The sequence below is a fragment of the Diabrotica virgifera genome, chromosome 8 (assembly GCF_917563875.1).
Source record: "Diabrotica virgifera virgifera chromosome 8, PGI_DIABVI_V3a".
Classification (NCBI taxonomy): domain Eukaryota; kingdom Metazoa; phylum Arthropoda; class Insecta; order Coleoptera; family Chrysomelidae; genus Diabrotica; species Diabrotica virgifera.
Genome location: NC_065450.1, coordinates 98710079 through 98737350, shown reverse-complemented (window position 1 = coordinate 98737350; position 27272 = coordinate 98710079). Strand labels below are relative to the sequence as shown.

Here is a 27272-nt window from a genome sequence, read left to right as displayed (position 1 = left end):
AAATGTTTATTTCAAAAATAAACATTGCTTTTCGATTAAATTCAATGTTCAAGCCAGCTCCCGCCAGCCACCTGTTTCTTAGGAAGTTTGAACATTTAATTTAAGCGAAAAACAATGTTTATTTGTGATATAAACATTTTTTTACTGATTTCTAACAGCAATAAAATGTATTTTAAATTAAATAAATTATATAGATTCTTCTTTTTTTGTCAAATAATTTAAATTAAAAAAATTTTTTGGGCGCCCTGTATAAACAATTATGTAAATGTTTATATTAATAAATAGAGAATTGAATGATCTTCCAAATGAGCTAGCACACGACCCCTATTCTCATTTAAAAAAATCATCGATTACTTCATCACGCCCATATGGATGACGTTACTAGTATGACATTTATGGCAAAATATCATAATTTAAAAATAAAAATCGACCTGTTTCATGATTTTTCCTTAAAGTCGCCGGTTTACGAAATAACGAATTTATTCCTTTCATTTGCACCATACTGTATAGTAACAAAATAAAGCTCACTTTTTGACCTATTTTAATTACGGTAACTGTCTTGGCATTTTACTTATTCAAGTGAAAGTACTTAACTACCCAAATAGGTGCAAAACCAAATTAGAGAAAATATGACAAACTAATGCAATTTTAATAGGTAATTTAACTAAATGGGTCGACAAACAAATCAGGAATGCTATAAGAAACTATAAGGACATTTGTTATCTTCCAGTTGAATTTATTCTGTCGAATTGGTAACGCCTTATATTGTTAATTTTGTGAGAATCTGTTCGTGCTGTTTAACCGAAAATGCCAAGACGTGTTTTAGATGTAGATACTCTAATTTGTAACCTACATAAGTACTTTATTGCGGAAAAAAACAATGGTGGTCCTTTAAAATCGGTAACATCTGTACAACAACGCGTGTGCGATGCTTTAGGAATTAGCGAATCAAAATTAAGATCTACAATTAAAAACGAGAATAGTGAAGTGCCGGGAAACGATCACCACCATACTCGCCTGTTATTAAAAACGAACGATATGTTCGAAGGACGAAAATTTCAAATTCGTAATATCATATATCAAATGCGTGCAAATAAGGAACATGTGACTTTAGATACAATTTTACTTAAGTTAAAAGAGAGGAAATTTGGTGACATCGGCAGAACAAGTTTATGGCAAGTCCTACATAACATAGGATTCAAATTTAAAAAAGAGGATAACAGAAAAGCGCTTTGTGAAAGAAGTTCTGTTGTACACAAGAGAATTGAGTTTCTGAGAAAATATAACAAATTTAAAGAAGAAGGGTCAACTTTTGTATATTTAGACGAAACATGGATATTTTCTAAGGGTGCTACCAAGAGAATATGGCAAGATGACAACATAAAATCGATCAAGCATACTAGTGGAGAAGGGAAGCGACATATAATTCTGCACGCGGGAGGGAAGACAGGCTTTATAGAAGGTGCTGATTTAATATTTTCGTCTACATCAAAAAACAGTGACTATCATGACAATATGAACACGGAAATGTTTGTGAATGGTTGCGTGAAAAACTTCTTCCCGGATTAAGTGAGCCCAGCGTAATTATTTTAGACAATGCGCCTTATCATTCAGAAATACTAAACAAAAGTCCAAAAAATTCGTGGAATGTAGATACGATTAAAGAATGGCTAACAAATGAACGCATATATATTCCACAGCATATATTAAAGTCTGAGTTGTTATGTTTGGCAAAAGAACATGCAAAACCAAAAATCTTTGTGGTGGATCAGGTTATTGAAAGATACGGGCATCAAGTTTTACGTCTTCCACCATACCACTGCCAGTTTAATCCCATCGAATATATATGGGGAATAGCAAAACAATATTACGACAACCATATTGGGCCTAATGGGTATACAGACGAAGCGGTTTGGGAAACTTGGCGAGAAGCACTTTCAATTGCAACTCCAGAAGTATGGCGGAACTGTATATACAAGTGCGAAAAATTAATTGAAGATTGGTGGATTCGTGAAAATAAAATTAACGAAATAAGCCCAATCATAATAACAATTAACGGTGACGACAGCGATGATGATGACAGCGATGGCGATGATAGTGTGAACAATAACGACTAAATCATTTTAGTAAAAAAAATTGGTACGTATATTGACTTAATAATATTTAGCATTTTACTTAAATATTTGATGTTTACATAATGCCCTGCTGTAGGATTACCGGATCCTTTTCAAGGCGTGATCATTTTAGTAGGTGTGATTTGTTTGAAATCGAAACTATTTGTAGATATTGTAGGTACATACGTAATATTATAATATTGTTTTTAATAATTTTTATTTACAGGAAAAATACCCCATTATACATATAAACTATAAAATATACATGACTAACATAGAAAACATGCGATCTGAAAAAAAAATAAAACAAGCTAAAATTAGTTTACAATGTCATATAATTGCTTGGTTCTAGTTTACTGAATGGGTAGACGGATTACGGATATGAAATTTATACCAATGAATTCTGTTTCACTTACTGATAATTGTACAATAATTTTTTATTGGGGGCGGGCGTTACTTTTCATGTAATTGCAATTTAAAATATGTCTTATTTTTAAAAATCGCCGCCATTTTCCGCCATTATATACCATGAAACAACAAGAAACGACAGGAATGACAACCGTTTTATAAACGCAAGAAGGAGAATCCTAACAGTGTTGCCATAGTTATATAAAATATGTTTTCTTATGAAAATTACAATTTTTCAATTCTTAAATATGTCATTTTACTTATTCTGACGCATTTTTAACACAAAATGACTGCTTTATTACAAGGGTCAGGTTAGTTCTGGTTAGGTTTCGTTACGTTAGGTTAGATTACATCAAGTTTATTAATATTATAGTGATTTATGATTATATTTTAATAAATAAATTCTGTGGGATTCCCAGAATACACTTTCAAGGTTGGAATGAAATTTTATGTATTTCATGGTTATGTACTGTCACTGATTTCGGGAAACCATGTTGCCATGTGAATGACAAAAGATAATTTCACATGAAAACATCGATTTTTGTCCATTCAAGCGTACCATTGATTTGGAATATTTATGCAAACCTCTAAATTTGGCAACTGTTTTTGAAAAATTGGTAGATGCATGCATTGACGCATTTTTTAAACAGTTTATTGTTAGTTTTTAGTTTGTTAGGTCGGTTGTTTGTGCTGCGCCCTGGATTTGGGCGTTGTCTGTTGCATCATATACAAATTTGTGAAAGTGAAGTTAGTTTATCGGGTGGGTTGTGATTGCGCTCAGCGGTCAAATACCTCCTGCGGTTCTCTCAATATAATACCCGTAAGTTAGGTTTGGACCGAAGGGTTAGGCCTTCCTCCTTTCAGACCGCCTGCGCCCAATTGCAATCTGCCCAGTTTATCGTTAAATAAAGGTGAAGTGAGACTAAATGGTGTGTAGGTGTTACGAAAGTAAATTTAAGTACAATTAAGGTGTGGCTTTAATACCTATATTCACAAAGAAAAGGCCTCTTTCGAAGCTAGTAAACTGCAGGCAGAGGAAATAAATATGTTGGTGGCAACTTTTATTACATTTAAAGCCACGAATTTGGCTTTGGACTCTCAAATTGCATCGATCTATAGCTGTTTTGTAAGTAATTTTTATTAAATTTTTAAATCTTTAAAAGGTTAAAACTGGCAACACTGTCAAATTTGACCTCTCGGCGCCTGTCCGCCATATTGTTTTGAAATATGACAAAAAAAATATTATTTTAACCAATATTACGTATTTTTTCATAATTTGATTGTAAAAATCAGTTATATGTATTATGTTTCAATTACTTATATTTTATTAAGACATTCTATATACTTTTGTATCCTTTTCACGTAAATTTTTTTTGGCTACTATTACATTTTTTGATTTTTTTCAAATATTTCTTGATTTTTGGGCACTTTTACCAGTTTCCCCCAAAGAAAACAGTAAAATGTCTGCTTTTTTCCACTTTTCAGGCTAAGTCCATAAAAAAATTGGCATTTTCAAGGTCTACCCTTAGAGTAAATTTTTACCAATTGCTTTTTACACGCGTCAATTGACTTTAATTTAAAAACATCCAACGTCAATATATCACTTAAATTGATTGTGACTTTATAGAAAACCATTTTAGAGATTAAATTAAAACATCAACAATACAGCAACGTTTAGCCTTCTACCTTTTATAAGTTATAATTTGTTTTATTTTTATTATATTGATATTCATGCAACAATTAATAATAGGTATATTGATTTTTGGCTACGGATAATGAACTGTTATAAAGAATCATGAAATTATCTCGTTTAGGCTTCTGAGGCTATACAAACACCTAAAATTTAAAATTATTTGATTTATATAAGAACCTCCTCAAATAAAAAATTACTGCGCCCATGTGTAGATAGTCAAACTACAGCGGACCAGTAAATTCGTTCATTTCTTTCTTAATCCATGACCGGTGTAAGTCTACCGAATAGACAGTACATGGAGATTGAGCAACACATTTCATTGTCTCCACTAAGCATCCCTAGAGATAGATTTTCACTAATATTCTTATTTAAGTTGGTTAATGGTCTGTTAGATTGTCCTAATATCTTAGAATATGTTAGAAAATAGTTGAGGATGAATTATGAAATAATAATAGCTAAATATGACTTAATTTTAAACACATAAAATATGAGAACATATTCTATATCAATGACCTCAAATAATCTCCTGGTAATTTTGGAGTTTAAAAAATGGGCACTAGAGGGTTAATGTAGACTTAAATTAAACTTGGATACTGCTAAAGCTAAATTAATGAACTGATATATAAAAAAATAAAAAAACTTGTTTGTACAAGACCTTTCACAAGTAACAAAGGTAAGTACTTAAGGGGAAGGGTATCATGTTATTTATGGCAAAGTAACCTGAAGTCTGGAAGTCTGTAGCTTATCTAGAGTTATAATAAGGCAGAAAGTTGATTTTCACTTTAACATTCATTTAAAAAACGTATCTTACTTCTCCATCTAGTTGTAGAGGGATGTAAACATGCTATAACTTCAGTCAAACGCCTCTCAAATGCTTTTAAATCTGCAACAACATCTATTTTATAGGTAAACATAATGTTTCTTTAAAAAGAATCTTAATACCTTCACACGCTGTTTGTTCCAAAGACATTATTAAGTTATGATTGGAAAAACTCCCAACAGTTACTTTAAAACTATAGCTATTACATTTAGAATATATTAAACTTGAAATTCAGCCATAAATTTAATAACAACCACCTTTCACCATTATTCACAATCACAATCCACGAATCCACAATTTTTCATTTTTCCTTACTCTGGGATGGGAGATTTAATTTTGACATTGACAATGACAAGTGACATATAGGGACATTGCACAGTCACAGAATCTGAAATGAATCTGAAGTTACCAACAGTCATTTGTTTCGAGCTTCTGTCATATGTCGTATAATCCGTGTATATTAATATTATACACAGATTATACAACATTATGACAGAAGCTCGAAACAAATGACAATCGATGAAAAGCCCTATTATAAATATCATAGACAGAATATCATTCAGAGCAAAGTGACGACACCATCTTTTTTGTTTTGACTCAGTGCTGTTTCACTTTTATGCATAGTAAAGCTGCGACAGTAGTCCTCCCCTTCCGCTCTGAGCGTTAACAAAGTGTCAAAGCAAAATCGACTGACCTGCTCATGGTGGCGGTTTTTTGAAATTTTATCAGGACGCTTTGTGTATGTTTAAATGAAACATTTAAAAAAATGCCGTGTCACGTGTCACGCTAGTGATATTATGTATTAATATAAACAGAAAATAAAAACGCACTTAATCTGATATAAATTCTTCTATTTCCAATATTGATTATCAGTTTGATTTTGTATACATAACCTCACTATCGCAGTTTATGTCAATAAATATTTATTAACGAAAAAGAAAATATTTTTGTTGCACTATAAATTACAGTATAAATTAATAACTAATGAATTCTAACAATTGTATACGGTTATTATCACTACAAAATAAAATATTCAAGTTTAACAAAATAATCCCATAAGACTCAATTAAAACGTCCTGACAAAATCTGACAGCGTGTCACGTGACTGTAAATAGGGCTTTTCATCGATTGTCATTTGTTTCGAGCTTCTGTCATGTGTCACATAATATTAATATATCTACGCCATACGTCTTTGGTTTGTATCTTAGACAAGGAAAGAGAGAGGACGAGTAATCCTAAGTGAAGCCAAACTGACACCAGGGATTTTGATCATCGACGTATCTTTGGGGTATTGTTATGCATTGAGTATTTAAAATAAAAACATGAAATGTATTTAAAATGAAGAATTTGTGTATGGTAAATGTTTTATTAAGTTGCTCATATTACGTACATATGTTTCAATACATACATATGTTTTTATTACGAATTTTAGATGATGATTTACTTTATTTTTATGAAATTTTAACCTTCAACGAACACCCACCACTGGCAACCCATTGTTATTTTTGACGTGACCGCCATGTTTCTGGTGACAAACAAACCAAAAACTGGCTTCACTTTTGGAACGTGTGTGTCAAGGTTCATAAATAGACAGGTTGCATGGTAACTTTCCACCAATCAGCGTCGAGAATCTAATGGCGGGAGTGACGTCACCCAGAATGCTGCATTCAAATGCATTCACTTCACTCATTGAAATGAACTCGGAAAGTAGGAATGTATTGAAAATGTGTATATTTAAAAAAAATACGTTTGCATTTTTAATGACTATTTATTTCATATATTCTTTAAAAAATGTGGTAGCTACCTGTAGAGTTACAAAAATCATAGAATATAATTGCAATTAAATATATGCAGTAGAATAGCATTACTACTTAATTAAAGCAGAAGGAGATTCTTTCTTGTGTATATATGGGACTAAATCATTGAAATATCCTAGGTATATTAATAATGGGTTGAATACAATTTACTTTTTTAAATGAGTAGGTATATAATAATTTTGAATTGGGGATAATGCATGTAGTACATTATTATAAATTCCTCCTAACATGTAAACCATGGTGAAAAAGAGATTCAACTAAAGATTTATGTATCAAAATTAGTAGTTTTTCCCTTAAGTTTAACATAAGAGCATCTGATTACGTTAGGTACTGGATTATAATATCTAAAACTATTAAAACATTATGATTCCATTCAATAGGTACCTGTGAAGTTTTACATTAACATAAATTATAAAAAAATACAATTTCAGTGCAATAAAGGGAATTTTCCCCATTTTATATATTCATTTAGTTTATAATTGTTTATTCAAACGATCTTCAGATGGCTGCAATATTTGTTATAATTTTATATGAAACAATTACATATAATAGATCTATTATCTATACTTAGACTTAATTAGATATATTGTTCAATAAGTCTAAGCTGAAGAACCGCAAGAGACGTTACAGAACTGTAAAGTCTCTATACAAGAATGTCCTTTACTATACAATACAGCAGAAAGAAAATCCAGTAAGTAAGTAGGTACTTAATATAAACACATTAAAATGTATCTTAACACTTGTAAAAGAGTTTTGGGTTTAAGTTATTATACTAAAAACACTTAATGATATCTATAGATACATTATATCTCAAGATATAAACACAAATTAAAACACTAACGATATTTAATAACAAAATATAGCCTCCAAACCACGTATCCTATTATGTTTACAAACAATTCGTAAAATTGATCGTCTGGGTGACGCCACGATGACAATATTTCATTTGTCAATGTCAAAGTTACCATACAACCTATGGTATAGGGACCTTGCGTGTGTGTTAAATGGGTGTTACCCGTCCTCTCTTTTTTCCTTGTCTAAGGTTTGTATCATACCAATAACGTATGACGTAGATTAATATTATGTGACACATGACAGAAGCTCGAAACAAATGACTGTGAATGAAAAGCCCTATAGAGGGGAGACGCACGGAGCCAATACTATTACTTAATGTCACCTTAGTTTCTCTATACAATGTGCTAGAAAGAGATACCACAAACCAGTCCAAGAGATCTTGGAATCGCGGAGGGTAGGCTATGGGTAGGCTCACTCTAGGAGCGCCTAAAGATACAGTGCGGCTCCCTACTTTGCGCATGCGTCAAAATATTTACAACGTTGTCATGTTGTTTACACATTGACATCGCCGGGAAATTCAAATTCCTTAGCGAGCTCGCAAACCAAATGCAACACATACGATAAAATACATACGTAAAATGTTGCACATTTATTTCATAATAGCGTATATCTGTTTATACTCAACAGAGATAACGTCGCATGCACACCTTTTATATAATGTAGAATACAGGAGCGTGCTATAATTTTGGAACTTCAGTAAGTATATCAAATATCAGTATTTGAAATGTCTTCAAGCGAAGAAGACGTTATTGTAGCTTGGCAATTTTTAAGAAGACGTCAGAGAAAAAAAATGGGTTCAGCATGTTCATGCTACACTATTGTTGTTAATATTTTTGGATAATCCTCTGCAACGACTCTATTTACCTCCCAAGGGTAATACTCTGATGAATTTTGACTTGAGGTTGAACATATTAACTTATTTACTTTTAGGACATAATATGCAAATCGGACAGGTCGATTTTTAAAACAATCATAGTATATTCGTGTGACAGTCATAACTAAGATTTTTTTGAATCGGAAAGTACATCATGTAACACCTCATTTAAAAGCTTTTAAAATACTGATTACAAAAATATACAATACTTGCGCAAAATTTCGGTCCAATACTTTTTAAATGGATTCATTTTTTTTAATCCTGAGAAAACTAATAAGAATTTTTGATTCTGATGAAAATTTAAATGTGCATGCACTCGTAATTAGTGACTAGTTCAAGCCTCAACTACAGCCCCTTCAAAAATAAGCACTTCCAACCGGTGAAACTTACCATATAAACAATAATATAAGTATACACGCGTAAAGCAACTTATGAAGTGGTAATGATTAATTTCACTGAGGATGCTAATTAGGGGGTGATTTTCACAATTTTTTTACCAAAAAAGGAAGGGACCAACGTTATTTTGAGCGTAACTTGCTTACTTTTGCTACTAAAACAAAATTAAAGTTGTTTTTAAACAATTTAAAAAAGTTTTAATGAGTTTTTCCCAAAAAGTGCTTTATTTTTTGGTTATTTCACGTTGAAATATTCGATTTGAAATTTGGCGAGTATCAATGTATTTTTCATTACTTATAACTCTTCTTTTACTAGGTAATCTCATACCTAAACCATTTTTTTCACTTTTTTATGGGATATATTTTTGCTAAGAGTGTTTTTTTTTTCGATAAAATACTTACTTTATGAGTTAGTTGCAAGAAACCGTCTGAAAATGTGTTTTTTATGAACATATTTACTCGCAAATATCTCGAAAATTTTAACTTAGTGAAAAAATGCTATAAAACAAAAGTTGCTTAGAATTAGTTAGTTTATCCATTTCCGGTCTTATTTTGAGCGTATATTTTTTCACTCTCGAGAAGGGATGAAGCTGGGCCCCCATGCTACCTACATAATATGTATATGCCAAATTTCATGCCAATTTAAGCGGATCTTTAAAATTTATAGGTTTTGCATTATTTTACCGTCAGCGAACGGACTATCAATTGCCCATAAACTTTAAAAATATCACTTAGAAAGAAATATGAAAATAAACATGGAGAAAATAAAGATAATGGTCATGGGAAATGAGGATACTCAAGTAAATATAGAGATAAATAACCAAAAACTAGAACAAGTAACAACATATACATAAATACCTGGGTATGAAAATAGAAAATGGAGGAAGATCAGAAGAAGAAGTCAACGAAAGGATAACCATGACTCCAGAATGTACTACAGCTTAAACAGAGCATTCATTGGAAAGAAAGAAGTAAGCAGCAGGACGAAGATGGGGTATATAAAATGATCTTCAGGCCGATTCTCACCTATACTACTGAGAGCTGGGTGCTAACACAATCATCGAAAAATAGAATAAACTCAATGGACATGAAGTACCCATGAAAAGTAAAAGGAATTACAAGACGCGATAGAATAAGAAACAGCATTGTAACAGAAGAACTACAAGTCGAGCCAAAAACACAAATACTAGATAAGAACAAGCTTAAATCCTTTTGGCTTCTGTGTAGAATGAACGACAATAGACAAGTAAAACGCGTATGGGAGGCAAAAGTACACAAAACAAGAGAGGAAAACGGAGACCAAAGAAAACCTGGAACGATGAAGTGGTAAGGATTCTGAAGAAGAAAAATACAACTTCGACTGAAGCGAAACGAAGGTCCAAGAATAAGCAAGAATGGAGACGATTTGTATATGATATAATTGATATAGATGCATGAAATGTATTTTTCGAACACCTTAAGAAAGTTTTAGATATAGATTATATATATATATATATATATATATATATATATATATATATATATATATATATATATATATAAAATTATTTATACTACTTGGACTAAATAAAAAAGGGATTTGTGTACCAATTTAACAAATTTAAATTATACTAGAAAAAATTGATTTGTCAAAAAAACTGTAAATATTAATCTGTAAACATTATATAGATAAGTCAACAAGCATGTCTATGCTTTTAAGACTTTTTTAAGTTTATTATGTAAGTAAACAAATTATTGTAAAAAATTGACCTATAATTGACCAATAAACCTATTATATCAAAAATTATAATGCCCTATTATCCCTCTTATTGTACGCCCTCAATCCCAAATACACACATCTGGGCCTTTGGCACACAGCACACTCTACTGCCCTTTTGTGAGAATCCGATCCCGAACGAGCTTTTAAAGAATTCTAGGTAGTTTAAGTACATTGAAGACATAAATTAACCGCAGATATTTATTAGACCATGCTGTATTGTTGGTCCCGTTAGGTAAATTATTCGGATTCGTTTTCTTTTGCACAAACTTACTGAAAAAGACGTCCTCATAATAAATCCACAGGGTGCCGGGAGGTGCCGCGGTCGGAAAATAGTTTAAACAATTTTTTTTAAACAAATTCAAAAAATCAATTTTTTTACTTCGTAAATTTTTTATATTCTTTGGGTCATTATGGACAAAAAAGGTCTCTTGTGATTTTTCTCTAAAATTGATTGTTTTCGAGTTATACGCGATTTAAAATTTGAAAAACGCCAAAATCACTTCTTCTCCTTTTAGTTTCTTGGCCTCCACTTCTTAGGTACTTGGCCAGTTCTCGTATTTAGACTGCAATTGGAAGGGAATACTCTTTTCAAGGGGTCTGGATTTTTCCATATTCCCTTCGTTAAATTCATTGTATTATGATTGTCAAATAACTATTTTATATTTTAATTTGATTGATCGTTCTTAAGATTTGGCCATTAATATTATGTAGACAATTTTATATTGAAATGGGGGTTGGACTTCCTGTATTAACAAGTTCCTGATACAGGTCAAGTTGATTTATTTTGTAACATATTCAGTAACATATGAGTTATACTTTTGTCCACATTCACAAAAAGGAGTATCACTACTTGATTTTAAACCAATAATGATCTGGTATGAGGCATTGACCCAAACGCATTCTAATAATTGATGTCAAGTGCCTTCGATCTCCAAATGTGAATTTGTGGAACCAAGGGTTTGTAGAAAAATCACTTTAGTTTTAAACTGTTTTGTCCATTCAACTTTAAACTCATTTACAATTTTGTGTTTAATAAAAGGTAAAAAGTGAAATTTATATATTTCAATGTCTGCAGAAATGTTTAAAGTCTTGACTATATTTGCCAATTTATCAGCCTCTGTATTCCCCTTTACTCCAGTATGGTCTGGAATCAAAGCTAAGATTAAGATATAGCTAAGCTAAGATATATATAACGCCAAAATGACCATTTTCAAGGCTTAATGACTCGGTTATAAATTATTATTATGAAAGTCAAAAAGTGACTAAATAAAAGTTTAAATCCCCCCCCCCCCCTACATGATCTTGCAGAAATTTGTGTCATTAATGTATTACTAAGCTGTTATTTTTAATTAATCAGCGCTAACAGCGTATTGAGGCGGCCGTCAATGTGAGTGGGAAAGAGATGCACCATTCCGGCAACCAATGGTGCATCTTACTCGCACTCACATTGACGGCCGCCTCCATACGCTGTTAGCGCTAATAGTTAAAAATAACAGTTTAGTAATAAATTATTGACACAAATTTCTTCAGGATCATGTAGGGGGTGCTTTAAACTTTGATTTAGTCTTTTTCTGACTTTCATAATAATAATTCCTAACAGAGTTAAAGCCTTGAAAATGACCATTTTCGCGTTTTTCAAATTTGAAATCGCGTATAACTCGACAACAATTAATTTTAGAGAAAATTCATAAGAGACCCTTTTTGCTCATAATATTCCAAAGAATCTAAAAAAAATTGGTACGAAGTGAAAAAATTGATTTTTAAAATTTGTTAAAAAAAAATTGTTTAAACAATTTTCCGACCGCGGCACCTCCCAGCACTCTGTGTATTTGTTATAAGGACCTCTTTTTAAGAAAAACGTTTGTGCAAAAAAAATGATCGGAATAATTTACCTAACGGGGGCGACGATACAGTCTGGACTATATGGGATGTTGCCTGTTACAAATATCGTTCGGATATCGCTTTTGGTATGAGAGCTTCCTTACAAGGAATCTTTTATTTTGACAAATGACATAATATTTTTGTAATGTAAATATAAAAATAACCTATAAAAATAAAATTCTATTTTGTTTTACCTGTACCTGTAAAAGGGTATTAAGAAAATATAAGATCATTGAAAAGAGTAAAACGTTGAATTTAATTATTTTGTCTGTTAAAGAACAACATAACCATCATACAATATGGAAGTGCTATTTTAGGTTTAGAAGTTTTTAAATACTTTTGCATATTATGGGTATATAAAATGACACCATTGCAGAATCTTCAGTCAGACAGTAGTTGAAGTGCTGTATAATCAATCACAAATTGCCTCAAGAATTGTTATAGAAAGAATATTTGGTATTTTATGCAGAAAAGATTCCCCATATTAGTATGTGAAATGAGATGCAAGTTACCTTTTGTTTGAAGAATAATATCAGCTTGTATACTTTTACATAATATTGCAGTTGTTAATAGAGAAAACATTGAAATACTGGAAAAGGAGGATGCTGTTATTTAATCGAACAAGCTGTGGCAGTACCTACATTTTCAACCAGGAGCAAATCTAGTGTAACTAAATGTTGTGTGTGTGTGTTTGTTTTAAAAGATTATTCTCCATTTAACTCAAGCCTAAATGGTTCCCACATAACAATTTCATGTTCTTGGTAGATTCGATATTCAATATTCGATAAATAGACTATTGATTATGTATTTTATAAAGGAACTACAACGTTAACAGGGTTTTATTGTTTCATATAGTCAACGGACTTTTAAATATAAAAAACCCGCGGAGTGCTACCATTTAAAGGGGTGAGTTTTTGAGAAAGGGGTGAATTAATCCCTAGGCACAGGACGAATTAGGGTGAGTTCTATGCACTTTTGGTACAAACACATCTGCAGGAAAATTGTTCCAGGTTAAATTTACTATCGAAACATTACATTTTAAAGTTAAAAATATTTTTTTTTTACAAAAATATATTCAAAAGAAAAGCAAGAAAAAAAACTTCGATCCTTACTCTTTAAAATGACATTTAGTAGAAGTCTCTATGATTTATGATTTCCAAAATATGATTTTTCAAAGTTCGCCACTCACAGCGATTTTGGCCCATTTTCCTTGTTACTTCTCAAACATTGTTCTGTAACTTTTTTCTACGTAGCTTTAGGTATATGCAATGTTACATTTATTAGGAAAAAAGGTCAATTACCTTTAAAAAGTTTTATACTTTTAATGATTTTTGATATATTTTACGATTATTTTCAAATTTCTCATTATAACTTTTTTTATTGTATATGTAGGTATATAATTGGTAGGTATATTATTGTCTAATAAAAAAGAAAGCTTATTTTATTTACTTTAAAATGGTGTATCGTAAAAAATTCTGGAACTATTTTTAAACAAGATTGGAACCCTATGGAAAACTTTTTTATTATCAACTTTATGAAAAAAAAAATTATGATATAATATGCAATCATATTTTTCTAATTGAAAAAAACAAAAAAAATTTAAAATTTTTCTCAAATTACGGATACTCTTGGATATCCTACGGATATCGTGTTTAAAAATTGTCCTAGAATTTTTTGCAATAGAATTGCATTTTAAAGTAAAGAAAATAAGCTTTTTTATTCCACAATGTATATACTTAAACGTACAAGAAAAAAAGTCATAATGAGAAATTTGAAAAAGCATAACTTCCTTAGAAAGAGCTGTATAAATAACCTTATACAATAGACTATTTTAAAGGTAATTAATTTCTCTTTCTACTATTGCATATACGTAGAAATGCGCACGAAATAGTTACAGAACAATGTTTGCGAAATAATGGGGAAAATTGCTCAAAAATGCTGTGTGCAGCAAACTTAGAAAAATCCTATTTCGGAAACTATAAATCTTAGAGAATTTTACCAAACTTCATTTTAAACAGGAAGGATGGAAGTTATTTTTCGCTAAAGCAATGCCTATACCTATATCCCTGTGGAAAATAGTTATGGGACTAAAAACAAAATTGCTTTCTTTCGTGTTTTTTTCTTGATTTTATTTTGAATATATTATTTTTGTAAAAGAAAAATATTTTTGACTTTAAAATGTGATGTTTGGATAGTAAATTTAACCTGGAACAATTTTCCTGTAGATGTGTTTATATCAAAAGTGCATAGAACTCACCCTAATTCGCCCTGTGACTAGGGACTAATTCACCCCTTTCTCAAAAACTCACTCATTTCAATGGTAGCACTCCATGGTTTTTTCTAATTTAGAGACAGATATGAGACAATAAAATCCCGTTAACGTTGTAGTTCCTTTTAGTTCTCTTATTTTGAACATAATCAATAGCCTAAAAGGTTTATTCCAAGAATAAACTTTTACGAATATTCTAAGTAACTACATATATGAATGTGCTCAGTATATTTGGTCCGAGAATATTCTTCAAAGTATATGCAAAAAACATGAAATTTAGAATGTTTTTATAGTACATGCTATGCTTCTACTACACACATACTAAAAAGAATATATTCCGACGAATGTTGGTAGTGTATGCTTCGAACATGAAAGGAAAATCATTGTTATGTAGTATAATGTTGATAATTTTATTTTTATTGGACCGCAGTTTGTTAATAAATTTATAAATAAATAGGTATATTATATTGGTGACTGATTTGATTATAAGTATTTTATTATTAGCAATTTATAAATACATGATATTGGTGTTTGATTTTGAGTATCCTTTAAAATTTATTTTATATCTCATTCTGTTAAAAGGCCTTCCACAACTAGCAAAAATGTATGAACAAGGAAGTTATTTTAAAGGACAAAAATAATAATAGAAAAATTAGCTTTATGGTGTTTTTTTTATTAATTTTTTTGACAGTATGTTTAAATAAACAAATGCTGATGACATGAAAATGAAAGTGTAATACATACTTTTGGCTCAAAACTTTATAGATTATGGGACTTATGTCCCCGTTAAACCTCGGTTAGCTAATCGGGACAGAAAAGTACCTCTTTGGGCCTCTTGCGTTGTAATCATGTTGAGCCATCATTGGCTCCGCAACCCATGGTGGGTCTTGACCTGTTCCAGAATCAGCTTCCTATCCCTCACCTTGGTTTTCCAATTTCGCACTCCTAATCATAATAATAAGTACAATTGTGTTTATGTCTATGTTATGCATACATTTCTGTCCTGATTAAACCCCAGTTAGCTAATGGCGGTTTAACCGGGACATAAAGTACCGGCCCTATATGTAAATAATATATATATAGTTCAGCTCAACAGGCCTTAGGGGCCCAAGGCTTCAATTGTTTTCTTCCATTTCTTTCTGTCTTGTGCTAGGTTTTTCCAATCTTGTACCCTCAGCGACTTCAGATCTTCTTTTGCAGACTCCAACCATCTTCTTCGGGGGCGTCCTCTTTTTCTTTTTGTACCAGCCTCCGTGTTTATTAGTTGATTGGGAACTCTTCCTTCTTCCATTCTTGCTATATGCCCAAGCCATCTTAATCTTTGAATTTTGGCGAGTGTTGTTATTTTTGGTTGTCCATATATTTGCATTATTTCTTCATTCGTTCTTCTTCGCCAGATATTCCCCTCTTTTAAACCTCCATATATCCTTCTGAGGATCTTTCGTTCCCATCTATCTAATTTTACTTCCATATCTTTATTTAATGTCCAGGTCTCGCTAGCATAGAGTACCGTAGGTCGGATAACTGTTGTATATATTCGTTTTTTTGCTTTTCTGGATATTATCTTCGACCTCAGTATCTTATTTAGACTTCCAGCACTCTTACTACCTTTCGCCATTCTTTTTGCTATTTCTTGGTTCTCTTCGTTCCTATTTGTTAGTGTTACTCCCAAGTAATCGAATTGGCCGACAATTTCGAAGTTATATTCTTTACTTGGGCTTTGTATCTTAAAGGACTGTCCCAGATGATTTTCATTTCCCTTCATCACCATATTTTTCTTTTTCTCTTCGTTTATTTCTAAACCATATTCCTTGGCTGTTCTTTCTAGTCTATTGAAGATTTCTCTTAATTCTGCAGGTCTCCTTGTTATTAAGGTAATATCATCTGCGTATGCTACACATTGATGCCTGTGATGATAAACTGTGCCTTTAGTATAGATATTGCATTCTCGTATAATCTTCTCTAAAATTAAATTGAAGAAATCTGTTGATAACGGGTCACCTTGTCGCAGGCCTCTATTGGTGATAAAGCTATCCGAAACCCGTCCTTCTATCATAACTTTACTTTTAGTGTCACTAAGTATGCATTTAGTCAATCTTACTATTTTTGGTGGAAATTCAAAATATTCTAGCGTTTCATATACTTTACTTCTTTTTATGGTATCGTATGCCTGTTTAAAATCAATAAATAACATATTTTATTTAATACTAGGTTGAATTCATATGAGCTAGATAAAATTTGTTTCATTGCAAAAATTTGGTCTATCACCGATCTTTGTGCTCTAAAACCCGCTTGATATTCACCTAGACAATTTTCCACTTTTGTTTTAATTTTATTTCTAATTAATATGGCCAGAATCTTATATACTGTATCTTGTAGAGCTATTCCCCTGTAATTTCTACAATCTGTAACGTCTCCTTTTTTATGTACAGGACATAGGATAGCTTCTTTCCACTGATTGGGTATATTTTCTTTGATCCACACTTCGCATATTAACTCGGTGATTTCTTCTTGAAGCCCTTCGCCACCATCTTTTAAAAACTCGGCAATGATACCGTTTTCTCCCGGTGCTTTGTTGTTTTTTAAGTTTTCTATGATATCTATAATTTCTTCCTTGGTAGGTACTTCTTCATTCACATTTGGGTCTCTTTCTTCTTCATGTGGTAGTTGCATTTGCTCTATTTCGTCTTGATCGTCTGTGCATAATATATTCTGGAAATAATTGGCCCATCTTCTTAATTTTTCATCTATTCCACCTATCAGATTTCCCTCTTCATCTTTATAATATCTTGATGCGGTTTTGTACTGGGTTCGGTCGCGTTTTATTTCTTGGTAGAAATTCCTGACTTGTTTATTTAAAAAATCTTCTTCAATTCGGTCTAATTTCTGCTCTAGATTTAACCGTTTCTTTCTTCTACAGATCTTTGCTTCCCGTCTTTTTTCAGCATAGGCTTGTTTACTTTCTTCATTATTTCTCATTATGCTGTTTATTCTGGCTTTATTTCGGTCCCTAATTGCTTTCTTACAATCTTCATCGTACCAGTCTGTTTGTTTACTTTGACTTTTTCTTAGTAATACTAAGTCGGCTGCCTCTTGAATGTTTCCCCTTAGCTGTACCCATCTGCTTTCTATATCATCTACTGTTGTCTGGCTTTCTATTTTCTGTTCAATTTTATGCTTGAATTTTTTCTTAACCTCTTCATTCTGAAGTAGTGCACCGTTATATCTTTTCATTTTTGTGCAACTGGTCTTAGGGATTGTGGGAATTATTTGCTCCATTTTGACTTTGACCAAAAAGTGATCAGAATTTGCATCTGCACCTCTATAACTTCGGCTATCTTGTATGGCTCTTGCATGTTTGGCTTCTATTAGCAAATGATCTATTTGATTTACTGTTTGTCCATCTGGTGATACCCAGGTACCTTTATGGATTTCTTTGTGGTCGAAATAAGTGCTCATAATTCGCATATTGTGTTCGAAAGCAAATTCTATTACTCTTTTTCCATTCAGGTTACTCTCCCTGTGTTTACTTTCCCCCCCTGTTATTTGTTTGTATACGTCCTCTCTGCCAATCTTGGCATTGAAATCTCCTACAATTATTTTTGTGTCGTATGATGGTATTTGGTAGAACAGATGCTCTAACTGTTCATAAAAGCTATCTTTAACATCTTCTTCTGTATTTTCCGTTGGTGCATGTACATTTATAAGGGATATTTTTCTGTATTTTCCCCTCATTCTTATTTTGCATAATCTGCTTGTGACTGCCTCAAAATCTATCACCAGACTGGCAAATTTTTTCTTTATAAGGAATCCAACTCCAAATATACGTTCATTGTCTCCACTGTTAAAGAATACATAGCTTCCCACATCTATGCAGAAATTTTCTTTTTGTTTAGTTTCTTGTATAGCAGCAATATCTATCTCATATTTCTCCAATGTATCTGATAAATTTTTTAGTGCCCCTACTTCAAAAGTCCCTCTAACATTCCATTGTCCTATCATAATCATATTTCGTGCCTTATTCGTTTCCGTATTTATCTGTCCACTGTGTTTGTTTAGACTTAGTTTTTTTCCATTTTCTCTAATTTTTCGGTACTATGGTTCCGTTTCCACCATTCATCGTTTATACATATTTTCTGATAGCCGACTTTCGTTTCATTACCTTTTCCTTTTTCTTCTCTCGCCATATCTCTTAACTCTTTCTGTAGTCTGGCTTCGGTTTGTGTTAGATCACTTTCAATGAAGTACCGCGTTCCTCTTAATTTACTCTTGTTCTTCATAATAAGTTCTTTATCCTTCATATGTATCCATTTTTACTATCGCCACTGGCAGTTTCCCTTGAGAGGTTCTTATTTTCTGCACATCTTTTATTTTAACGTTCACATTCAATTGATTTGCTATGAAGTTGGTGGCATCTTCAATTTCCTCATTTTCTTTGAAATCATGTCCTTATTAATCACAATGTTTTGTTTTCGAAATTGTTTATCCATCTTTTCAATCCTGCTTTCTAGGAAATTTACCTTTCCCTTCAACTCACAATTTTCTTTTTTTAGATTGCGAATTTCCTCTTGAAAGCTCTGCTGGTCTTTTCGTATTCCCTTAACTTCGTTCATAAGAGCGATCATCATTTCTTTCAGTTCTGTATTATCACAATCTTTCTTAGCTGGAGACCTAAATAATTTTCTGCTTTTTGTGAAAGGGTTTTCATCTTGGTCGTCTTTTTTTCCATCCCTCTTTCTCTTACTATCATCAGATTCTTCACCATCCATCTGAGTCAGTTCTTTACACGTGGCCATATCGTTAAATATAATAATAAATAAAATATAATAAATCTATTACCTTTTTCCGAGCAGTGTTTTGAAGGTAAAAACTCTCATTTACACGCCACTGTATTGTTTTGTAAATAAACACTAATAATTATCCTTATCGTAATGGTCCCCGCGCACCCCACTCTACTTGCCTCTTCAACCGAGCGGAGCAAATAGAACAGGTTTATTGTTTAGGTTATCCGTATGCAATCTCTAAAAATTCAATTTTATTCACAATTTTCTAAATACACTCGATTCGCACAGCCACTATTTCGTCGGAGAAGCACTTTGTTGTTAAAAGAACTCGATATTATCCGAAATTTACGAATTAGATATCGGAGCCGTTTTAAACACGTCTTTCTCGATAGCTTAACAGTGACCTTCCATATGTAAATAATAAAGGATTAAAATTCCAAAAACCTTTGTTTTATTGTATTAACCTGTTTATATTGTTAATGCCATACGTATATTATGTTATATCTGTTGAATTGAACTGTACTTTTTAATCCAGAATTTTAACAAATCCTAAACTTTTCCACAATTTCACAAGCATATTTGTGCATTCAAATTAATTGAAATTACATCTTATATATCTATACCTACTAAAAATATTTATTTCTACACAAAAATGTCTAAATTAATAATTATGAAGAATGTCTATGTGATTCTTGTAATTAACAGTTTAAAATTATTTACAAATTATATTTATAGCTTCAATAAATGTCCTTGTTTCATATTGATTTGGGTCAAACCATGCATAATCTGTATCTGAGAATAAACTTTTATTTAGGAATCCTTTTTAATGAATAAAACAGGACATACGTAACCAACTTAGATCCAAATATCCAAAATATAAAAATAAATCCAATATCCAATCAAAGATGTGACAGTGACAATGTGACAAATACAAAATACAATTGAAGTTAGACGCGTTTCTTGTTTCTCAACGTAATTTGTCCTTTAAACTATCTCGGAAACGGCAACGTTGGAGTTGAGGACACGCACGCGCAAATTAGGGAGCCGCACTGTATCTTTAGCCGCTCCTGGCTCACTCTATGTTAACATATGAGGAGCACACTTTCAAATCGCACTTTGTCACTTTTTTACATTTTTCAGGAAATGAGAAAAACTGTCACTCCGTTATTAATAAAGTTAAAAACACACACACACAAAATATGAAAAAATGTATTTTTTATTATCAATTTGCCCTGTTTATAAACGACAAAAAACTTTTTTGTTTTTTCAAAAAAAAAATTTTTGATGGACGAAACACTATTTGATTGTCTTTAACCCTAGATAAGGACCAAGGAGGGTCAAAAAGTATCCACAACATTGCATTACATCCGATTTTATATCTTTATTCCTAAAAATCTCAAATAATTAGTAGTTGTCGGCGTACTACTGGCCTATTAGATGGCATAATTAGCATTTCTATAATTTAATTCATTTCCTTATAGACCAGTAAGGATAGGTTTTTAGGTGGATGTGAGAGGTGGCATTCAGATTTTTGCGGATAAAGTTAAGTGATAACTTCGTTAATAATAATTGATTTATGCTCCTGCTCAAATATGCCCGGAACATTAATAAAAAAAATTCAAATATTTAAAAATTTCGAATAACATCGATTTTTTTCTACTTTTTTTGTTTATAACTTTAAAACGATTAATTTTGGAACAAAGTCGTATAGTAATAAAACAAAGATAATTAAATTTTTTATCAGATGCGATTTATTAAAAATGTCTTAATTTATCACCCTTGCTGCAAAATAGCAATAAATATAAAATAAGGGGACAAAACAAGCCTGTCCTTATTCAATGATTTTCCATCACTTAGGTTACACTTGGAATCTTCCTAATTCGCTTAGAAATTTTTTGTAATGTGCTAAAACCGTACACCAAATTTCATTAAAATTGACTTGCTAGATTTTGAATAATAATTTTGCAATCTAAACTTTTTTCTTGCACAACAAAACTAGAACATACAAAGATTTGTCAATTTTTTTACATATAAAGAAGCAATCCACCTATCAAATGCACTTTACAGAATTGAAATCGGATTATTTAAGCAGCCTCAGCAATGTTTTAAAGGTATAAACAATTTTTTGGCTTATAAACAAATTAGTTTTAACTATTTATAATGGGAAATAAGCCACAATATTATTAAAAAATGATTTTTATTAACGTTTCAACGCCCAAATCGGGTGCCGTTGTCAAAATACAAAATACTACTAACATAAACAAAAATGTTGTTGCTTAGTAAAAAAATTTTTCTAATAATTTATTTAATTTGACTCATTTATATCGGCAATTCAGATACATATGATACATTTTAAAGTAGAAGACTTTAAAATGATATTGCCAATATTTATGAGTTGCGTTCCTGGGACGACTTTACTGAAAGATAGTTCATTCGATTACATGAAATCAACTCCAACTCAAGAATATCGGTCACAAAAAAATCATAGCATGTGATCTGTCTTTAAAAAGACAACCACATGCAACGGTGACATTAAAATTCTCGCGTTATAGATCTCATAGTAAATCACGAGGGAAAACCAGGAAAACCCTCGTGATACTATCGTGAATGGAACAGAACAACATAGAACGGGATCCTACAACATTCACGAGAAATAATACGAGGAAAATATCAATACCATACATAAAAGTACTATCCGAGAAACTTAAAACAATAGGAAATAAATTCAACATTTCAACAACATTCAAAACAACCAACACATTGAGATCTATTCTATCTAAAACTAAACCTAACAATGAACAAGAAAGGACAAAGAATTGTATTTATAAAATACCTTGTGAATGCGAACAGTTTTATATAGGTGAAACATCAAGACCATTAAACGTTAGAATAAGTGAACATCAATCTTATATTAAAAATAGAGAATTTGATAGATATCAAATATGTCAACACGCATGGGATAATGAACATAGAGTTCAGTGGAGAGATTCAAGTATAGTCCTGAAAGAAACAGATAGTAAAAAGAGAAAAATCAAAGAAGCGGCTCTAATTATGCTAAACGAAACCAATTGTGTCGCAAATTCCTCGGTGGAATGCAGTAGGATGTGGATACCCATACTGAAAGAGGAAGTCAATAGAAAGAAAATACCACAATTAGTAAGTCAATAGTCGAGTTAGTACATATTTTATAATTTAGTATTACTTATATATCCATGTATTATTGATATTATTTATAATTTAAACAAAATTATAGTAAAGTCAGAATTTGGTATTAATTTTGAGAGTAAATTAAATGTAAGACCAAATACTTACGATGTCGGGATGGTATCACGAGGTTTTTCCTGGTTTTTCCTCGTGATTTACTATGAGATCTCTAACGCGAGAATTTTAATGTCACCGTTGCATGTGGTTGTCTTTTTAAAAACAGATCACATGCTATGATTTTTTTGTGACGGATATTCTTGAGTTGGAGTTGATTTCATGTAATCGAATGAACTATCTTTCAGTAAAATCGTCCCAGGAACGCAACTCATAAATATTGGCAATATCATTTTAAAGTCTTCTACTTTAAAATGTATCATATGTATCTGAATTTCCGATATAAGTGAGTCAAATTAAATAAATTATTAGAAGAATTTTTTTATTAAGCAACAACATTTTTGTTTATGTTAGTAGTATTTTGTATTTTGACAACAGCACCCGATTTGGGCGTCGAAACGTTAATAAAAATCATTTTTTAATAATATTGTGGCTTATTTCCCATTATAAATAGTTAAAATTGTAAAAATGCCACAAGAAAATAGCTTCAGAACAACATAAACAAATTAGTGCTGTGGCCAGGAGGGGGTGCTATGGGCTCCTTTATTTAGATGCACTTACCCAAGATTTTTATGTATTGTTTTACCCGTAGAACACGATTTTTTTGGTTAACAGTTGATCCGGATGTCGATAAGATTGTTATAAACAAAGAACTTGAGGAATTACATAACATCGATTTTTCGCAAAATAAAACATTTTTTGTATTTCTTGGGTAATTCTAAGCAAAAAATGTTCTTACAAGTTTTTTCGTATGATGCATAGTTTTCGAGATAAACGCAGTGGAACTTTCAAAAAATCGAAAAATTGCAATTTTTGAACGCGAATAACTTTTGATTATATACCGACAAATTATACCGGCTTTAATTATTTGCGTTGCTAAAAATTATTTTTTTTATTATTAAACAAAGCTATTTGTTTATAAGCCAAAAAATTGTGTATAAGTTTAAAACATTTCTGAGGCCCCTTAAATAATCTGATTTTAATTCTGTAAAGTGTATTAGATAGGTAGAGCACCTCTTTATATGTAAAAAAATTAGCCAACTTCTAAATGGTCTACTTTTTGTTAAGAAAGATTTTAAAAAATTTGAACTTTTTTAAAAACATTTAGATTGCAAATTTATTATGCAAAATCTATTAGGTCGATTTTAATGAAATTTGGTACACGGTTTAAGTATGTTACAACCAATTTCCTAAGCGAATTACTAAGGTTCTAAGTGCCACCAAAGTGGTTAAAAACATTGAATAACAACAGGCGTATTTTGCCCCCTTATTTTGTATTTATTGCTATATTGCAGAAAAGGTAATACGTAAGGGCCGGTTGTTCGAACGCTAATCAACAATGATCATTATTAAATATTTAATTACTGTTACCAAAACTGTCAATGTCAACTTTGTTTGGGTTGCTGAAAACATAATTAATTACAATTATGAGATTTATTATTAATTATGTTAATAATTATTGTTATATTAATTGATTATAGTCTCAGAATTGTAATTAATTATGTTTTGACAACCCAAACAAAGTTGACTTTGACAGTAATTAATTATTTGATAATGATCATTGTTGATTAGAGTTCGAACAACCGGCCCTTAGGCTATGGGTACATAATTCGCAAATATTTTACGTGTATCCCTACTTTTTCTGTCTTTACACGGCAAATTACGCGTAGTAAAATTCACACTGGTATGGATATGTAAACTTTACTAGAATGTCATTCTACTTGAAAATGTCATCATTAATTTAAAGAGATGGGTTTTGACTGTTCTTGGATAACTGTTATTTTTATAATTGCAAATTATTAATTCAGTTAATAAATGTGATAATTTTTTCACTAACTATGTATTCAGTGATTGTAATAATTTATTTGTACAACAAAGACTAATACTCAATCGAGAAAAAAGAAAAAGTGTTTAAGTGATTTTTTAATCATATATTGTTATGGAACGCTTACAATTTTGAACATCTTTAACAACAAAATACTTGGATCACAGAATATATTATCCTGGTGTATTCTCTGCTTGGATCTTTCACAAATAATACACAATAGGGCTTTTCATTCACAGTCATTTGTTTCGAGCTTCTGTCATGTGTCACATAATATTAATATATCTACATCATACGTTATTGATATATACCAATGATACAAACCAAAGGCGTATGGCGTAGATATATTAATATTATGTGACACATGACAGAAGCTCGAAACAAATGACAGTCGATGAAAAGCCCTATAGGTGCGTTCGCGGGTACAGTTGACAAATTGTCGCCGACAATTTCTAACCTCATTTAATATAAATAATATCGTTAATAGATAAATAAACAAGGTATATTTACTTTTAATTAATATTAATAACGAATTATTAAATTATAATAAGTAAATATACCTTGTATATTTATCTATTAACGATATTATTTACATAATTTTAAAGTGCGCATGCGTTTTGCTGCTAATTTGTCGCCGACTAGTCGCCGACAGGCACCCGCGAACGCACTTAATAAATAACTTTTTATTAAGTTCACGTCATAGAGGTATATATTAACATAGAGGGAGCCTACCTTCCGCGCTTCCTGACGACAAGATCTCATGGACTGGTTTGCGGCATCTCTTTCTAACACATTGTATCGAAAATCTATGATGACATTCAGTGTGAATATAGGCACGGAAGGGGAGGACAACTGTAGCAGCTTTACTATGCGTAAGAGTGAAACAGCACTAATCCAAATAAAAAAGATGGTGTCGTCACTTCGCTCTGAATGACACTCTCTCTATGCTAATATATAACTCTATGGTTCACGTCTTAAATCAATTATTTATCAAATACACTATAATATATCAATAATATTTAATCAATAACTCAACATATTCCCGATGCAATGTCAAATATTTAAAATTGTCACTGATTGTCAGTGTCTGACTGACAATTTATGCTGACAATATTATATTCGGCTGAGTGCGTTGTAAGACAAAGATAGATTTGGAAAATATTACCAGGGCATTGTGTTCATTTTTTTCGAATCCTGAAAAAACCAATAAATATTTTTGAAAAATTTAAACGTAGAATGAAAGACTAAATTATTACCGAGGGCCGAAAGTCCCTTAGAATAAATAAAAAGTTTATTTTGAATGATATATTTGAAATTAAAAATCACACTAAATTTTCTCTTAGTTTTTCACCCCTGTAACTTATTAAAATAAACATTATAGAAGTTCTCAGGGACTTTCGGCCCTCGCTAATAACGTAATCTTTCATTCTGCGTTTAAATTTTTCAAAAATACTTATTAGTTTTCTCAGGATTCGAAAAAAATGAATCCCTATTTGAATAGCATTGCAGCCGAAAATACGTACCGATCCTCTTAAGACATTTTTGACTTGTCGTATATCATACAAAATTCAATTATCTTTATTTTATTTCTCTACGACTTTGTTCCAAAACGAATCGTTTTAAAGTTATAAGCAAAGAGAGCAGAAAAAAATCGACGTTTTTCGAAATTTTTAAATATTTTAATTTTTTTATTAAGAGGATCGGTACGTATTTTCGGCTGCAATGCTATTTAAATGGGGATTCATTTTTTTCGAATCCTGAGAAAACGAATAAGTATTTTTGAAAAATTTAAACGCAGAATGAAAGATTACATTATTAGCGAGGGCCGAAAGTCCCTGAGAACTTCTATAATGTTTATTTTAATAAGTTACAGGGGTGAAAAACTAAGAGAAAATTTAGTGTGATTTTTAATTTCAAATATCTCATTCAAAATAAACTTTTTATTTATTCTAAGGACTTTCGGCCCTCGGTAATAATTTAGTCTTTCATTCTGCGTTTAAATTTTTCAAAAATATTTATTGGTTTTTTCAGGATTCGAAAAAAATGAACACAATGCCCTGGTAATATTTTCCAAATCTATCTTTGTCTTACAACGCACTCAGCCGAATATAATATTGTCAGCATAAATTGTCAGTCAGACACTGACAATCAGTGACAATTTTAAATATTTGACATTGCATCGGGAATATTTTGAGTTATTGATTAAATATTATTGATATATAGTGTATTTGATAAATTATTGATTTAAGACGTGAACTTAATAAAAAGTTATTTATTGTGTATTATTTGTGGAAGATCCAAGCAGAGAATACATCAGGATAATATATTCTGTGATCCAAGTATTTTGTTGTTAAAGATGTTCAAAATTGTAATCGTTCCATAAGAACAATATATTATTAAAAAATCACTTTAACACTTTTCCTCGTTTCTCGATTGAGTATTAGTTTTGTTGTACAAATA

The 27272-nt window shown here is 31.3% G+C and overlaps 2 protein-coding genes and 1 long non-coding RNA gene across 5 annotated transcripts in view; 1 reads left to right on the top strand and 2 right to left on the bottom strand.

Moving 5' to 3' along the window:
• LOC126889880 (nuclear envelope phosphatase-regulatory subunit 1-like) overlaps window positions 1-5397 on the bottom strand; it is a 51409-nt gene extending 46012 nt beyond the window's left edge. Inside the window, exons 1-2 of one of the 3 annotated variants that reach the window (XM_050658586.1) lie at window positions 5158-5397; window positions 5027-5098 (exon numbers count right to left, since the gene is read on the bottom strand). In XM_050658586.1, coding sequence (XP_050514543.1) covers window positions 5027-5098; window positions 5158-5185 — 100 coding nt within the window. In that variant the 5' untranslated portion in view covers window positions 5186-5397. Of the gene's footprint in view, window positions 1-5026; window positions 5111-5157 lie in introns of all 3 variants that reach the window. The other 2 variants (XM_050658585.1, XM_050658587.1) reach the window with 2 other exon arrangements.
• LOC114342607 (disco-interacting protein 2) overlaps window positions 1-27272 on the bottom strand; it is a 1011532-nt gene that overhangs the window by 45894 nt on the left and 938366 nt on the right. The window contains exon 20 of the mRNA XM_050658584.1: window positions 5158-5423. The gene's annotated coding sequence lies outside the window, so the exon portion shown is untranslated. The remainder of the gene's footprint in view (window positions 1-5157; window positions 5424-27272) is intronic.
• On the top strand, window positions 3082-3649 carry LOC126889881 (uncharacterized). Its single transcript, XR_007700204.1, has 2 exons — window positions 3082-3282; window positions 3352-3649. It is a non-coding gene; the product is annotated as an uncharacterized LOC126889881 (long non-coding RNA).